Source organism: Pleuronectes platessa, chromosome 15 (genome assembly GCF_947347685.1).
Source record: "Pleuronectes platessa chromosome 15, fPlePla1.1, whole genome shotgun sequence".
NCBI classification, from domain to species: domain Eukaryota; kingdom Metazoa; phylum Chordata; class Actinopteri; order Pleuronectiformes; family Pleuronectidae; genus Pleuronectes; species Pleuronectes platessa.
In genome coordinates, this window is record NC_070640.1 from 24,813,424 (window position 1) to 24,832,082 (window position 18,659).

The window sequence follows — 18,659 nt, forward strand, 5'->3', positions numbered from 1 at the left end:
GCAGTTGGCTGAGCCTCGCCACGTCAGAAGAAGGGCGCGCACTGTCTGTAAACGAGGGCTCTCGTTGGCTTTTGCCGAATGTGGACAACCCCTGCCTTCTCCAATTGGGTCGAATGAGCTGTCCATCTAAAGGTTAGAGTGCACCCTCCATTTTGAAATCCAGAGAGCCGCTGTGTTTACTTTCTAACAGAAGTTACGACGGAAAAAAAGTCAAAGTTGGCACTTAGCTGCTGGCTACTCTGAGATTACGCATCAGCTGGCTGTGGCTATTCTTTGATGAAATAGTGTGCTATGGAGTGATTATGTTACTGGATTCGATCGTCTGGACCTTTATCAATGTACCAACACCGTTTTTGTTGGAATGTTATCGATCTGTGGATTAATATCATGCTTCTTAGGTGAGTGACGTCGACTGTCTTAATCATTTTTTTTGGTAAGTTGTCTGACTGTTACGTTGATTGTATCGGCTGTGGTGATCGGATCTTTAAATGGTTTACATCAGTGGAATCAGAATAATCTTAGCTTTCTACAGATATGTGGCATTAGTACCTAGCTGTACGACACAGTTCTTTGAATACAAATGTTTGACGCTGATCGATAAAAAAACACACCTTGCGTCCCGAATACGGGACGCGATTGCATAAGGAGTTAAGGCCGAATTATAGTCGGGTTGCATGCACACACGCATGCACGCAAGACACGCAACACGCCCCTTTCGTGCCCTCTGCGGGCTTGCGTGCGTCGGCCAATTTTTCTAACTATACGACAAAACGATGCGAGCCTCACACAGCCCGCAAGGCTTGTGATTGGTCTGCTTACTACATCCCGTCCGGAGTCTAGTTTCCGGTTTCATGGCCCACAATACGCGGAAATCACGGAAGATTTAGAAGAACGAATATGGACCAAATAGAAGAGCACTTGGCAGAAGAGATCCGAAAGTATGACCACTTGTATAACCCGTCACTGACTGGTCGATTTGTCCGCCAGAAATAGGCTATGAGGAGCCGGAGTGGCGATGTAAATAAACAGTCGACGAAGAAGAAGACGTCTCTTCTTTGTGTGTTTTGTCTTTGAAAAAAAACGTTACTCCGCCTAGGGTTCTGGCGGTGAATTGCGTTGCAACACGCGCAGCACGTTAGGGAAGTATAAACCAAAACGAGTCCATCGATGCAGTGCGTGGCCTTACGCGGTTGCAGTCGCAGGACTATAATTTCAGCCTTTACAAAGCAATTCCGCGCCAGAACACTAGGCGGAGTAATGCTTTTTGTCGAAGACGACCTGAGGGACGCCTTCTTTCTTCTTCATCGATTGTTTATTTACATAGCTACTGCGGCTCCTTGTAGCCTTTTTCAGGCGGACAAATACGCCAGTCAGTGACGGGTTATACAAGTGGACATACTTTCTAAATCTCCCGTTGTTTCTGCCTGTATTATGGGGCATGAAACCGGAAATGCAGCTCCAGAAGGGATGTAGAGCAGACCAATCACAGCCTTGCGGGCTGAGTGAGCTTGCGGAGCTTTGCCGTAAATTTTAGAAAAGTGGGGCGACGCCAGTCAGCACGTAAGAAGGGATACATAAGCACGTAAGGGACCCGGAAGGGCTCTTGCGCTTACGGGCCCGTGAAAACGCAGAAGCATGTTTCAGGCTTAAGTCTGTTTCCCTGGACAGGAGTGACAACCCACCTCTTCAATCTTAATTGCCCATGAACATTATTCTAAATCTCAACCACTGTGCAGAGTGGCATGATTACAGTTACTTTTTCACTTGTGTTGGTTAAATGCACAGTGGATGTGTTAACCACACATCTACCAGCAATCCGCTCAACAGGAAGCAGAACAGCATAATTATACTGTGTGTGTGGGTGCCTGATTGCTAGCAGGTTGGACCTGCTGATTGGCGTGAGTCACCTGATTGATGCTCCAGGATTGGCCAGGGTGAAGAGAGGAACCTACTTGAGCCACTGACTGACTGCAGTCTTCCTCTCTCCACCAATTCTCCCAGATCCAACTGGGACCAGTGTCAGGCTAAATTATTGTTGTGTCTCATATGTATAAAAATAGAAAAACTGTGTGTGGTAGCCCTGTAGGAGGGAGAAGCCATTTTCTTTTACCCTTTTTTCTCCTGTGTTTTGTTAATAGAAGAGTTAGGTAAGCTTTTGTCTTTTTGTTAACATTTTTGGTTTGTAAAAGGAAGGTAGGGAAATAGATTGTTTTTGTTTGTTGTGTTGGCCTTCTCTTCCTCTGAAGTAAAAATAAAAAGCTACCCTTAACCTAAAAATACCTTGTGACACTGGCCTGCTTGGGAGTGGGAGAATGGGAGAAGCACCACATGTTATGTCTCTGGTTTCCCCTAGACCAGGGGCGTAACATGATTTGGGGGCTCGTCCGTTCTTAACTGTATCGATCGTCGTCGTGAATCGGGTGAGTTTGATTGTATTTTTTGTCCTCATCTCTGCTTGTTTGTTTGGCAGTTTTTTCTTTTGTGGGGGGTGGCAATTATGGAATTTAAATTGGAAGAGTTTACTTTAAGTCCGTCGATTGAGACATTAAAAAAATGTAAGAAAGCTGATTTAATTTTGATTGCAGAGTTTTTTGAGGTGGCTGTGCCAGGCAAATTTAAAAAGCGGGAGTTAAAGGAGCTCCTACTGGATGAACTGACTGAAAGGGGCTTGTTGGAGGAGCCAGCTCCTGTAGTTGGAGCTGAGCAGGGTGTACTGGCTGGCAATCCTGCCCCACTCCATGCCCTCCCCATACAAACTGGAATGTCTGCTGAGGAATTGTCATTGACTCTGCGCATGTTGGAGGTGGAGGCCATGCATCTTAGGTTGAGGGCTCTTGAGATGGAGCAGGGAGCTGCGGCTGCGGCCCGTCCCTCAACCACACAGTCACCCTCCCCGACCCCCCAGGACAGTTTTGATGTGAGCCGGCACATCGCATTAGTTCCACCATTTAGAGAGTCTGAAGTGGACTCGTATTTCAACGCGTTTGAACGCATCGCTGCTACGTTGAAGTGGCCGAAAAATGTGTGGTCTCTTCTGTTACAGTGTAAGCTCGTGGGTAAAGCCCAAGAAGTGTGCACGTCGCTGTCAATTGAGGACAGCTTAAATTATGAGGTAATGAAAGCCACCGTGTTGCGTGCATATCAGTTAGTGCCAGAGGCTTATAGATAAAAATTCAGAAAGTGTGAAAAAACTGCCACCCAAACATATGGGGAGTTTTCGAGGGAAAAAGGTGCTCTGTTTGACAAATGGTGCAAAGCCTGCAAAGTTGAAACCTTTGACGGCCTGCATGAGCTCTTGCTAATGGAAGAGTTTAAAAATCGGCTTCCCGATAAGATTGTGATCTATCTAAATGAGCAAAAAGTTATAACCTTGACTGATGCCGCCGTGCTGGCAGATGAATTTGCACTCACGCACATAACTATTTTTTCTTCCCCAGTCCGTCGGGAACCGGTCTATACTGACCGAAGAGTAAGATCCCCTAATAGTGCTTGTCGAAATACTTTTGCCGCAACTACTGCCCGTGAAACCCGTGAATGTTTCTACTGTCACGAGCAGGGACATCTTATCAGCGTTTGTCCCACTCTTAAAAGGAAAGCGCAAATTAGACAAACCAAAACACCGTCTCCGATTAACCTTATCCAAATTCAACCACCCTCAGCCAAAAGCATGAAGGTGGTGAAGTCAAAACAACCACAAATTGACTCTGTTTTCAGGCCATTCGTTTCAGACGGTTCGTGCTCTCTGGTCGGTGACAAACAGCGCGTATCGATCACTATCCTGCGAGATACCGGCGCTATGCAGTCACTCATTCGGGGCAGCATCCTTCCCTTCTCTGCGCAGTCTTACTGTGGGTCGGATGTGTTGGCATGGGGGTTGAAAATGAGTGTTATTCGTGCCCCCTTGCACTTTGTTCAGTTACATTCGCAATTTGTTTCAGGTGAATTCCAGGTTGCCGTGCGTTCTGAGTTACCGATAGCGGGGGTGGATTTTATCCTCGGTAATGATATAGCAGGAGGGAAAGTTTTCCCAACCCCCGAGGTAATCGAAAACCCGACTGTAAATATGTGTGTTTCTGACCCAGCAGGGCCAGTTTCGTTTCCCCTGTTTCCCGTGTGTGCCATAACCCGTGCTCAGGCACGGAAATTCGAAGACTTGGTGGATCTGAGTGACTCGTTCATGGGTTCCTCTGTCTCACCAAGCTAACCTTCCGAGGGTGAAATGTGTGCACCTGTGACAGAGCTCCAGCTTGACGACGAACCCCTCAACTTACCCGTAAATAAGGAACAGCTAATTAAGGCTCAAGAAATTGACACTACTTTGTCCCATTGTTTTTCACTTGTAAATACATCTGCATGCAAAAAGGCTGTGTCCTACCTGGTTGATGATGGTGTGTTAATGCGCCACTGGTCTCCTGACTCTGTTTTTACGCACCAGTCAGTGCGCTAAATTGTAGTGCCACAGCCCTTCCGTCCTCAGGTCCTGAGTCCGGCTCATGATCACAGTATGTCCGGCCATTTGGGTGTCAGAAAAACATATCAGCGTGTCCTCCGTTATTACTTCTGGCCTGGTCTTAAATCTGACGTTGTGAAATTCTGCCGTTCGTGCCACACTTGCCAGATCTCCAATAAACCCAATCAGGTGATTCCAGCTGCTCCATTAAAGCCAATCCCTGTCATCGGAGAGCCATTCGAGCATGTCATTGTTGACTGCGTTGGGCCCCTTCCTAAAACAAAATCCGGTAACCAATACCTCCTCACCATAATGTGTGCCGCCACCCGGTACCCTGAAGCAGTCCCACTGCGCTCGTTGAAAGCCCGAGTCATCGTGAAGGCACTAGTCAAATTCTTTTCCACATTCGGCCTTCCCAGACATATCCAAAGTGACCAAGGCTCAAACTTTATGTCCAAAATATTTGCCCAGGTCATGATCGTGTTGAATATTAAGCACCGTACCTCCAGTGCTTATCACCCAGAGAGTCAGGGTGCATTGGAGAGGTTTCACCAAACACTCAAAAGTCTGCTTCGTAAATTCTGCACGGAGACAAACCGAGAATGGGATGAGGGGCTGCCGCTGCTGTTATTTTGCGGTAAGGGAAACGACGCAAGAGTCCCTTGGTTTTAGTCCAGCCGATCTAGTTTTTGGGCACACTGTGCGCGGTCCGTTACGTCTGCTCCGGGAGAAATGGCTCTCAGAACAATGCGGCTCCAAAGAAAACATTCTGGACTATGTATGTTCGTTTTGAGAGCGACTGCACCATGCGTGTGATTTGTCCCGTGCCTCGCTCTCAGCCGCCCAAAACAAAATGAAAGTGCGTTTTGATAAAAAATCTGTTGCACGGGTCTTCCAGTCAGGTGACCGTGTGTTGGTGCTACTGCCCGTCGTTGGTTCTGCGCTGCAGGCCAAATTTTCAGGACCGTACCTGGTTGATCGGCAACTCAGTGAAACTGATTATATAATCCGAACACCTGACCGCAGAAAGAAAACTCGCGTATGCCACATCAATATGCTTAAAAAATATGTGGGTCGTGAGAACTGTGCCGACCCGTCCCCTGTTGTTGCGACTGTAGCCTCCATGTCTGTCATACAGCCCCCATACAATGCCGCGGATGATGGGCTGAATGACAGGCACAACTCTGTTCCCTGTGCGCGCCTCCGAAATTCGGAGGTTTTGACTAAGTTAGATGTCTACCTTGAACATCTACCCGTCTCCGCCAGGTCCGATATTCGTGGTCTCATCCAAGACTTTCCGACTCTCTTTGGTGACATTCCCTACCAAACTAATGTAATCAAACATGATATTGTGGTTGAAAATCACAAACCTCTTAAACAGTGGGCTTATCGTGTCCATCCAATAAAACGTGCCATGATGCAAAAAGAAGTACAATATCTTCTTGATCACGGTTTTGCTGTCGCAAGCAGTAGCTCTTGGAGTTTCCCTTCGATACTTGTCCCAAAGTCCGACCAGACCCCACGTTTCTGTAATGATTACCGTAAGATTAACGCCATTACCAAGCCAGACTCCTTCCCGTTGCCGCCCATGGATGACCTCATTGATCGCGTAGGATCTGCCAAGTATGTGACAAAGTTAGACCTCCTGAAAGGGTACTGGCAGGTCCCACTTACTCGCCGTGCGTCCGAGATCAGCGCCTTTGTCACGCCTGATCATTTCTTACAGTACACCGTCATGCCGTTCGGGCTGAGGAATGCACCTGCCACCTTCCAGCGGCTGATGAATACTGTCCTTTGTGGAATAGGTGACTGTGAAGTCTATTTAGATGACATTGTGGCATACTCATCTACTTGGACCCAACATGTAATAACCCTCCGTATGATTTTCGACCGTTTGTGTGCCGCAAACCTTACCCTTAACCTAGCGAAATGTGAGTTCGGAAAGGCCGTCGTTACATATCTGGGCAAACAGGTGGGGCAAGGTCAGGTTTGCCCGGTGAGAGTAAAAGTGCAGGCCATCATTGATTTTCCCGTGCCCCAAATGCGTCGGGAGCTCCGTCGGTTCCTGGGGATGGCGAGGTACTACAGGGCTTTCTGTAGGAATTTCTCTGAGGTAGTAGCTCCGCTCACAAGCTTGGCAAGCCCAAAAACCCAGTTCAAGTGGTCAGAGAAATGTCAAGTGGCATTCGAGGCCGCCAAAGCTCTCCTTTGCAGCGCTCCGGTTCTGGCCGCTCCGAACTTTGTACATCCCTTTAAGCTGGAGGTAGACGTCAGCGCTCTCGGTGCGGGCGCGGTGCTCCTACAGGAGGATGAGTGTGGCGTTGATCACCCGATTTGCTATTTTTCAAGGAAGTTCAAAAAACACCAGCTTCACCATAGCAGCATCGAGAAAGAGGCTTTAGCCCTTCTCTTGGCGCTACAGCACTTCGAGGTGTACCTCGGCTCCAGCTCGGTGCCTACAGTCGTGTTCTCCGACCACAACCCGTTAGTGTTTTTGAGCCAGATGCAGAACAGTAACCAGCATTTGATGCGCTGGTCGTTATTAGTACAGGACTTCAACATTGAGATCCGTTATAAAAAGGGGTTGGACAACGTCATGGCTGATGCTCTGTCACGGGCTCAATGAATCAAATATTTATTAGGGGATAAATGTTTGATTTTCAGGTGGGGAGATGTTACGACCCTGGATGTCTATATGTGTTACTGTCTATATATGTTACTGTTCTGTTCCTCCTCCTAGTGTGTGAGCAGTTTTCTTGAGAAAGTGAGTGAGTGTGTGTGTGGGTGCCTGATTACCAGCAGGTTGGACCTGCTGATTGGCGTGAGCCGCCTGATTGATGCTCCAGGATTGGCCAGGGTGAAGAGAGGAACCTACTTGAGCCACTGACTGACTGCAGTCTTCCTCTCTCCACCCTGGCCAATCCTGGAGCATCAATCAGGCGGCTCACGCCAATCAGCAGGTCCAACCTGCTAGCAATCAGGCACCCACATCCCATATAAAAGTACAATTTAAAAACTGTTTTTTAAGATGAAAAGGACATTTGTGAAAACCTCACGTCAGTCTTTAACGTCATCCCTGAGGGCTCGTTCAATCACAGCCTTGTGACTGAAGCGACTGTCTCCCGCAGATATGAAACTTCCGGCTCGTGTTTTGCGTCGTCTGAATGAGTGACTCTGTTTTCGGTGTACAGGTGCATGTCAATAAATTAGAATATCATGGAAAAGTTGATTTATTTCGATATTTCAAATCCAAAAGTGAAACTAAAAAAAGTTATATAGATTCATTACACACGGAGTGAAATGTTTCAAGCATTTATTTCTTTTAATTTAGATGATTATGGTGATCAGCCTGTGGCACTACTGAGGTGTTATGGAACGCAAGGTTGCTTATATAGCGGCCTTCAGGGAGAGGCGGTGGACTAGTGGCAGAATAATTGGACTATGGGCAGAAAGTTACGGACATCGGACTGGAAGGTCGCTGGTTCGATTCCTCGCGTTGACAATTCAACATACCTGCCAGGACAATACCCGGATCTGTTCCAAATTCCAAAGAGCACTCTCCCTACCCCCACTGTCTAAGTGCCCCTGAGTAAGGCACCTTACTCCCCCAACATCTGCTCCCCGGGGGCTGTGCATGGCTGCCCACTGCTCTGTGTGTCCTGTGACGTTCACCAGATGGGACAAGAGCAGAAGACAAATTTCCCTACTCTGCATGTCGTGTGATTGTGCATGTGTTTGGGATCAATAAATGTATATTTTTATTCTTATTTCAGCTCGTCTGCATTGTTGGGTCTGGTGTCTCTCATCTCCGTCTTGACAATACCCCACAGATTCTCTTTGGGATTCAGGTCAGGCGAGTTTGCTGGCCAATCAAGCACAGTGGACATTAAACCAGGTATTGGTACTTTTGGCAGTGTGGGACGGTGCCAAGGTCTGCTGGAAAAGGAAATCAGCATCTCCATAAACCTTGTCAGCGGAAGGAAGCATGAAGTGCTCAAAAATTTCGTGGTAGACGGCTGCGTTAACTTTGGACTTCATAATACACAGTGGACCAACTGACATGCTGACCAACTGACAGCCGATGACATGGCTCCCCAAATCATCACAGACTGTGGAAACTTCACACTGGACCTCAAACAAATTGGAATCTGTGCCTCTCCACTCTTCCTCCAGACTCTGGGACCTTGATTTCCAAATGAAATGCAACATTTACTTTCATCTGAAAAGAGGACTTAGGACCACTGAGCAACAGTCCAGTCCTTATTCTCCTTAGCCCAGGTAAGACGCTTCTGACGTTGTCTATGGTTCAGGAGTGGCTTGACATAAGGAATGCGAAAGTTTTAGCCCATGTCCTGGATACGTCTGTGCGTGGTGGCCCTTGATGCACTGACTCCAGCCTCAGTCCACTCCTTGTGAATCTCCCCAAAATTCTTTAATGCCCGTTGTTTCACAATCCTCTCAACGCTGCGATTAACCCTGTTGCTTGTGTACCTTTTTCTACCACACTTTTTCCTTCCACTCAACTTTCTATGCATATGCTTGGATACAGCACTTTGTGAACAGCCAGCTTCTTTAGCAATTACCTTTTGTGGCTTACCCTCCTTGTTGAGGTTGTGAATGACTGTCTTCTGGACAACTGGCAAGTCAGCAGTCTTCGCGATGACTGTGTAGCCTACTGAACCAGCCTTACAGACCATTTAAAGGCTCAGGAAACCTTTGCAGGTGTTTTTAGTTAATTGAGTGATTAGATTGGGACATTGTGAGTCTACAATATTGAACTTTTTCACAATATTCTAATTTTGTGAGATACAGAATTTTGGGTTTTCATTAGCTGTAAGCCATAATCATTCAATATAGAAAAAATAAACGCTTGAAATATTTCACTATTTCACTATTTTCACTTTTTGAATTTAATTATCGAAATAAACAAACTTTTCCATGATATTCTAATTTATTGAGATGCACCTGTAAATAACTTGTTGAAGTCGACAAGACACTGTTTCCTTGGAGGAAAAGATGAGTGCGTGCAAAAGCAAAGCCAGTGTAGACGAGACGAGGTGGAAAAGACGGGCGATCTAATCAGCAGAGCGAGCCAGTCTCGGTTGCTTTTGTCCTCCTCGTGGCCTTGCCCCTTGTTACCTGCGTCGTCTCGCCCTTGGGGAACCGAGCAGAGGGTGGGGTGGCGGGGTGGCTCCCCCTCACTGACCCCATGAGCGCCATCACAGTGGGTTCACTGGTCTCAGCGCAGAGAGGGCTACCTGGTTGATCCTGCCAGTAGCATATGCTTTTCTCAATTGTATGACCCGCCGGGCAGTGTCCGGGAAACCAAAGTCTTTGGGTTCCGGGGGGAGTATGGTTGCAAAGCTGAATCTTAAAGGAATTGACAGAAGGGCACCACCAGGAGTGGAGCCTGCAGCTTAATTGGACTCAACACGGGAAACCTCACCCGGCCCGGACACTGAAAGGATTGACAGATTGATAGCTCTTTCTCGATTCTGGTGGTGGTGGTGCATGGCCGTTCTTAGTTGGTGGAGAGAATTGTCTGGTTAATTTCCGATAACGAAGAAGACTCCGGCCCCATGCGGTCGGCGTCCAACTTCTTAGAGGGACAAGTGGAATTTAGCCAGACGAGATTGAGCAATAACAGGTCTGTGATGCCCTTAGATGTCAGGGGCTGCACACGCGCCACATTGACTGGATCAGCGTGTGTCTACCCTTCGCCGAGAGGAGCGGGTAGCCCGCTGAACCCCACTCGTGATAGGGATTGGAGATTGCAATTATTTCCCATGAACGCGGAATTCACAGTAAGCGCGGGTCATAAGCTCGCTTGATTAAGTTCCTGCCCTTAGTACACACCGCCCGTCGCTACTACAGATTGGATGGTTTAGTGAGGTCCTTGGATCGGCCCCGCCGGAGTCGTTAACGGCCCTGGCGGAGCGCCGAGAAGACAATCAATCTTGACTATCTAGAGCAGGGGAGGGCAATTCATTTTCCCAAGGGGCCACATGAGAAACATGGACAGTGAAGGAGGGCCGGACCAATAGGCTGAACTCAATTCTGCTCATATTAATTTGATAAGCTTCTACTTGTAAGAGTATATGTTATGATTAGGCAATGAAAAAGTGAGGCAGGCAAAGTAATAACGCCAACATTATATCACACTTTAATCAACATTTACAAGAACAGTTGTGAACAAAATATGCACGTTTTTTGCAGTATTTCAAAGGTTTTCTGTTTTTTTTCTTGTTCAGTGAGAGAAATCTAGTCTGTTTTGGGCATTGACAAGTGCACTGAAGTCAGGTTGAATATCTGAGGTTGATATGCGAAGGACAGCTGACAGGTGATCATCAGTGATAGAGGATCTCGGCTGGTGCTGGAGAATTTTTTCTACCATGTATTGTATTTTTCCCTAACAAGACATTTGGGACATTTCTAGGCATTCTTGCTGTAATGTCAAGTGCCTACAAATGTTCCATGTCATTTTTTTACATAACACAAAGAGTGAGACATTTCAAGGCATTTTTCAGTACTCAGGGTTGGGCTTTAGAGTGGCTCCACAGGCTTGGCAGATGCTGGAGAATTTTTTCTCCCATGTAATGTATTTTTCCCTAACAAAACATTTGGGACATTTCTAGGCATTCTTGCCATCATGTAAAGTACCTACAAGTGTCCCATGTCATTTTTTTACCTAACACAAAGAGTGAGACATTTATAGTTATTTTTCAGCACTAAGGGTTGGGCTTTAGATTGGCTCCCCAGGCTTGGCTGGTGCTGGAGAATTTTTTCTACCATGTATTGTAATTTTCCCTAACAAAACATTTGGGACATTTCTTGGCATTCTTGCTATAATGTAAAGTGCCTAAAAGTGTCCCATGTATTTTTTTACATAACACAAAGAGTGAGACATTTATAGGCATTTTTCATCACTCAGGGTGGGCCTTCAGAGTGGGTTCCCGGGCTTGGCTGGTGCTGGAGAATTTTTTCTACCATGTATTGTATTTTTCCCTAACAAAACATTTGGGACATTCTAGGCATTCTTGCTATAATGTAAAGTGCCTACAAGTGTCCCATGTCATTTTTTTACATAACACAAAGAGTGAGACATTTCAAGGTATTTTTCAGTACTCAGGGTTGGGCTTTAGAGTGGCTCCCCAGGCTTGGCTGATGCTGGAGAATTTTTTCTCCCATGTATTGTATTTTTCCCTAACAAAACGTGTGGGACATTTCCAGGCAATTTTGCTATAATGTAAAGTGCCTACTAGTGTCCCATGCATTTTTTTGCATAACACAAAGATTGAGACATTTCTAGGAATTTTTCAGCACTCAAGGTGGGGCTTTAGAGTGGGATCCGGGGCTTGGGTGGTGCTAGAGATTTTTTTCTACCATGTATTGTATTTTTCCCTAACAAAACATTTGGGACATTTCTAGGCATTCTTGCTATACTGTAAAGTGCCTACGAGTGTCCCATGTATTTTTTGTTTTGTTTTTACCTAACACAAAGAGTGAGACATTTCTAGGCATTTTTCATCACTCAGGGTGGGCCTTCAGAGTGGGTTCCCGGGCTTGGCTGGTGCTGGAGAATTTTTTCTACCATGTATTGTAATTTTCCCTAACAAAACATTTGGGACATTTCTTGGCATTCTTGCTATAATGTAAAGTGCCTACAAGTGTCCCATGTATTTTTTGTTTTTACCTAACACAAAGAGTAAGACATTTCTAGGAATATTTCATCACTCAGGGTGGGCCTTCAGAGTGGGTTCCCAGGCTTGGCTGGTGCTGGAGAATTTTTTCTCCCATGTATTGTATTTTTCCCTAATAAAACGTGTGGAACATTTCAAAGATTTTTGCTACACTGTAAAGTGCCTACAAAAGTCCCATGTATTTTTTTTTTTTTTTTTCCCAACACAAAGAGTGAGACATTTAAAGGTTTTTTTCAGCACACAGGGTGGGGCTTTAGAGTGGCTCACCAGGCTTGGCTGGTGCTGGAGAATTTGTTCTACCATGTATTGTATTTTTCCCTAACAAAACATTTGGGACATTTCTAGGCATTCTTGCTACACTGTAAAGTGCCTACAAAAGTCCCATGTATTTTTTTTATTTTTACATAACACAAAGAGTGAGACATTTCTTGGCATTTTTCAACACTCAGGGTTGGGCTTTAGAGTGGCTCCCCAGGCTTGGCTGGTGCTGGAGAATTTTTTCTCCCATGTATTTTATTTTTCCCTAATAAAACGTATGGGACATTTTGAGGCATTTTTGCCATACTGTAAAGTGCTTACAAGTGTCCCATGTATTTTTTAACATAACACAAAGAGTGAGAAATTTCTAGGCATTTTTCAGCACTCAGGGTTGGGCTTTAAAGTGGCTCCCCAGGCTTGGCTGGTGCTGGAGAATTTTTTTCTCCAATGTTTTTCATTTTTCCCTAACAAAACATTTCTGACATTTCTAGGCATTCTTCCTACACTGTAAAGTGCCTACAAGTGTCCCATGTATTTTTATTTATTTTTACCTAACACAAAGAGTGAAACGTTTCTAGGCATTTCCTTCACTCAGGATGGGCCTTCAGAGTGGGTTCCCGTGCTTGGTTGGTGCTGGAGAAATTTTTCCACCATGTATTGTTCATTCCCCAACAAAAAATTTGGGACATTTTTATACATTCTTGCTATAATGTAAAGTGCCTACAAGTGTCCCATGTATTTTTTTACCTAACACAAATAGTGAGACGTTTCTAGGCTTTTCTAAATCACTCAGGATGGGGCTTCAGAGTGGCTCCCCAGGCTTGGCTGGTGCTGGATAATTTTTTTGTCCCATGTATTGTATTTTTCCCTAATAAAACATTTGGGACATTTCGAGGCATTCTTGCTATAATGTAAAGTGCCTACAAGTGTCCCCTGTCATTTTTTTTACATAACACAAAGAGTTAGACATTTCTAGGCATTTTTCAGCACTCAGGGTGAGGCTTAAGAGTGGCTCCCCAGGCTTGGCTGGTACTGGAGAATTTTTTCTCCCATGTATTTAAAAAAAAACAACACAGAGTTAGACATTTCTAGGGATTTTTCTGCACTCAGGGTGGGGCTTAAGAGTGGGTCCCCGGGCTTGGCTGGTGCTGGAGAATCCCCGAGGAAGCTATTTCATTCATGGAAGAGCAGAAGGTGATTGAAGAAGATATGTGTTGGTTTCGGGCTTGGTGTTTGCAAAAACAAAGAAATGGCTGCAGATATGATGTATGTTATAAGCTTGTTAACTCGTTGCATGTTTGTACACCGGGCACTGGTAGAGATGTAACGATCGTGAATGCATCGGTTAAATAAAAAAAAAATCACGTCACAAGGCTTAAGGAGTAGGCTACGTGGGGCGGTCGGCGGTGTTTAGGCTGCTGAGCTAACGTTTACGTTATCTTCGTCTGCTTTATAGGCAGCCCTCTCTCTCCTTCAGTTCACTCTTTGTGTGGCTGTAGGTGTGTGTTCACGTGTGTTTGTGTATGTGTACGTCGGTGCGGAGCTCCGCCCATCGTCGAACAGAGAGATGCACGACGATGATGCTATATGCTGCTTTATACTATATTCATATTAGGGGAAACACTGGCAGATGCTCCCAGCACTTTCAAATCATGTCCAAATTTATCTCCTCCTCTGTGCAGATCAACCACGATGTCATTGTACTCATGGATGATGCAGAACAATAGATCCCTTCAATTTCCTTTTCACAACAATGCCTGCAGTGTCTGATTTGGAGGACCTAATCAAATTGTACTTCAGACTTTCTTTCAGTAACAAGGAAATACTTAGCACATTACAACCAGACAGTGATAAGTGTCAGAACTTTAAAGAGAGTTTGTAGAAGACTTGGTCTGTTCAGGAGGAAGAACCAGTCTGACATGGAAGAAGTGCTGGCTTTTGTCCAACATGAGGTTATGACCAATGGACAGATGCAAGGTTATCGCTGGCTACATCTTCGAGCAGTTCAGCGAGGATTTGTTGTGTCACAAGACACAATAAGACGAATCATCAAACTGGTTGATCCACAAGGTGTAGAATTGAGAAGAGCACGGCCCTTGAGAAGACGTCTGTACAGCTGCAGAGGCCCAAATGCACTTTGGCACATGGACGGCTATGACAAGCTAAAACCCTATGGCATTGCCATCAATGGCTGCATAGATGGTTTCAGCCGCTATGTTTTATGGATGGAGGCCTTTACCACAAACAGTGATCCCAAAGTAGTTGCAAGTTACTTTACCAGAATGGTGTCAAGCATAGGTGGATGTCCAGAGAGGATTCGTGCAGACAGGGGAACAGAAAATGTTTGTGTTGAAGAAATGCAAATGTTTTTGCGGAGAAACCATCCAGACAGTTTTGCAGGAGAGAAGAGTTTCCTTTATGGAAGAAGCACAGCAAACCAGCGCATTGAAGGATGGTGGAGTACCCTTCGCAAACAGAGTGCGCATTTCTGGATGAACTTATTTCAAACTTTCCAGGATGATGGTCATTTCACAGGAGACTTTTTGGACAAAAGTCTAATCCAGTTCTGTTTCATGAATCTTGTTCAGGTAAAAATCTTTCCTCAACCTCTGAAATGAAGTTGCTGTAGGTTGTATTGGAATTGTAGTAGTTGTTGTTGTTTGTAATTATTCATTAAATTATTTATTTTTGATTTTGGCATTTTCTACCCCTCCATATACAATACAACACAGCAACCTAGGCCTCAGTATAGACTGGCAACAGTTAAGTGTTGCAAAACCTATTTCACATTTCTGTATGTACTGTGCTTCTTTCTATGCAGGATGAACTTGACGAAGTTGTCAGCACCTGGAATTCACACAAAATCAGACCAAGATCAAGTGGTGACATGGCATCGGGTTGGCCAGTTGTGATGTATTCATTCCCAGAGCTGCACAGTGCTGAGGATAGACTCAAACCTGTTTCCATGGAGGAGGTCACTGTGTGTATGGAAGAGTGCACTCCCAAGGGCGAGTTTCCTTGTGATGAAACCGTTTTTGAACTGTGTTGTCTCCTGATGGAGGAGAATGGGTAGGATGCTCCTGCAGTTCCACTTGCTGCGGCTGATCTGTACATCATGTTAAGAGACGAACTGCTGCAAATAATTTGAGAAATGGAAGACATCTAAATAAAAACATGAAGTTTTTCCCAGTCACATAATGTGAAAGTACTTGTCTTATCTACATTATTATTTTGGCAGGAGGATCGGTGTCACGGCTGCCACACTCCGATGCCTTGCTGAAACCGGTGCCGTCCCCCACCACCTCCAGGAAGCTCCCCACTGCGTAAAAACGCAGCGCGGCCAGGAGCTGCACCTCCGGGCTGAGGGCAAAATTGCAGCGGGTTTCCCTCTGGATGTGTGGTGACACTCGCGTGACGAGGCGTTGGATCTCCACACGGGGAAGCAGGTAGGGGAGAGCGGGGTAATGTGGGACATCGGGTGATGTGAAACACCCCCTGTATCTAGGCAACGGAACACATTTGTGGTCATGTGACTATTATGTTTAAAAGCCCCTCCCATTCCCCCCTTGCAATGAATAATAAATTGGTGCAGGTGCTGTGAAAAGTATGTTTTTTCACAAAAATGTGTTTTTTGAATGTAAAAGTAAATTTTCTTGCTTTGAACTTAATCAACTGTTGTGTCAAAACAAATTGAATCAGGTAGAAAAAATTATATCACACATGTTGGTGAAGTTCCAACATATAAAACCATGTGATTGATGCTAGCTGAAGATAAGCCTGAATTGATAAGAGATGTTGTTTTTCTAAAATTGTGGCTTCGGGGTAAAGTGGGACAAATGCTGTGGGGTAAAGTGGGACAGTGTCTCACTTTACCCCGCCATGAAGCACAAGTTAAGTTTAGTCTTAAACATATTGTAGTGTTATATTACATTATATATGTTTTATTTTGAATGTCATAAACATTGTAGAAAAGCCATCATGCCAAGAAACTAAACCAGGAAGACAACCTGGGGCCAAACACCCCTCGCAGAGATGGAGAGTGCAGCCGCTGAGGTCATGCAAGGAAAAAAGTCCTTAAGAAAAGCTGGAAGGGATAGAAATATTGATAAGACAACCCTCAAAAGATTAATAAAGAAAAAAGAGAAAGGCGAAGTAAAATCAATAGCCTGGGGTGCAGTAGCTGAGGTAAAGAGAACATTCACAGATGAGATGGAGGAGGAGCTTGCCAAACACTTGAAACAACTAGCTGACCAGTTCCATGGCCTTGCTCCAGTTAAGTGCCATGAACTGGCATTTGAATACGCAGAGAATAACAATATCCCTGTCCCTGCCAATTGGACAGAGAAACAATGTGCAGGTAAGCTAGGGTGTGCAAGAGATCACATGAATCATAATAATCATAAATGTGCTTAATTGACCAATCCCCATGATTCTGTTACTAGTCCGATATTAGTGGTTGTCACTAGCTGTCGGGATTTTAACTATTACAACATGTGTTGTTATGGTAGTTTTAAAGTGGAAAAAGTAAGTGGACCACTTTGCCCCGTAGCTGGGGTAAAGTGGGACACAAGACCACTTTTTTAAAAACAATCATAATTTCACTGCCCTTTGTCCTGAAGACATTCTGATATTTTCCATTGCTAGAAAACATCCCTAATTAATGGGAAATGTGTAAATTTTACTGATATATCAGTTTAGCTCGCCTAGAGGGTAGCAAATGTAAAAAATGTCCCACATTACCCCGCTCTCCCCTACTTGGACTGGACAGCCCGGTCCGACAGCACGTTGAATGGCTGGCTTGAATACGCGAAGACGAAAGGCGGCTCACTTGACCGAAGTCGACTGCGGTCAAGTGAGCCGCCTTTCGTCTTAAACATCAACGGACACAACCGCGAGTAAACAGAAAATAAATAAACATGTTGTCGCTTGTGTAAACATACTTAACTTATCTGTAAACACACAAACAGCTAAAATAAGTAAAAGGTTAAACTGCAGCCATTTTTGGGCTGACGGGACCTCCTCTGAGTTTAGAACTACAGCGGTCGCCATGACAACAAGGCACATTACCAGGCGGCTACTGCCATCTATTGGCGAAAAGTAGCAACTATACTACTCCAGCCCAAAATCAGGTGAGTGTCTCCACAAACAATGAAATAATAATCAGACAAATGAAGGGGGTGGCCCAGTTAATAACATAAATAATACCAATGCATTATCCAGGGTGCCACATAATGTCACAGCCTTGTTATCTGGAAAAAAACAACAACTGTGGTAGAAGAAGTAACATTTTATTCACAATACATTTTCATGAAAATAAACCATTTTTCTTTGTTATACCAATAACATGGTAAAATCCCAACATATATGTCTGCAACAAGTTGGTGTCACAAGATACTGTAAGAAGTATTATTAAATTGTTGGTTAACAAGATGTGTGTTATCAGAGCAACATGGCATCTGAGAAACATCAGAACAGCATCAGCATTTACTAAAAACACTTCATAACACTAAATACTCTCCCGACATTCTTTCAATGAGTTTGGTGGTGAAAAATTTGCAATCACCAGAAAGTATCCAAACTTCCAAAGACCTGAACTCAATTCAACTAAGCAATGGCATAGAATGGAACATTTTGCTTATGCATAAGTAATGGATAACACAATACATATTACAGGGCAAAACTACAAGTTTTGGCTACCAAAAACTACAGGTTTTCTAGCCAAGACTGGGCTTCCTCATTCACAGCTGGCGTATATATCTCAGTTTTAGGGACAGTGCAGAAGTATATGTTGAAGTGCACGTATTAAAGGTCCAAAATAAAAAAATAATGAAAAATGGTATTGTCTCCATTCTTTGCAATATGGTCCCTGCAATCCTGCAGTATGGATTGTTCTGGTAATGGTTGTGGGAATCTAAACAATGTCCATTACCCAGACATTGCTTTCAAGAACTGCATTAAATTCTGAACGGAAATCCGGGAAGTTTTCATAGCTTGCAGCTATGTGCAGAATCTTTCCGCATGTGTGACCAATTGGTCTTCTGCTGAACTCACTCATTTCAATAAATTCCACATAGATGCTGTCTGTTATTACAAGATCAGATCCGGTGCAGAACCGCAGAAATTTCTGCAGTTTAATTTCATCGAGCTCTCTGATGAATCTTTTCAGATGATTTCTCACTTCCTTTTGTTTTGGAGTCAAATCATTTTCAAATATTAGCAGCTGACAGACCTTTTTTGAGGTTGGTTGCAGG

General features: G+C 44.7%; 1 protein-coding gene across 1 annotated transcript; it reads left to right on the forward strand.

The window, feature by feature from the left end:
* Window positions 1-77: 77 nt before the first annotated feature.
* On the forward strand, window positions 78-15,812 carry LOC128456658 (uncharacterized). The gene is made up of 4 exons (XM_053440914.1): window positions 78-398; window positions 14,091-14,996; window positions 15,230-15,477; window positions 15,647-15,812. The coding sequence occupies exons 2-4, from the start codon at window positions 14,328-14,330 to the stop codon at window positions 15,810-15,812; spliced, it is 1,083 nt and encodes a 360-aa protein (XP_053296889.1). The 5' UTR covers window positions 78-398; window positions 14,091-14,327.
* Window positions 15,813-18,659: the final 2,847 nt, after the last annotated feature.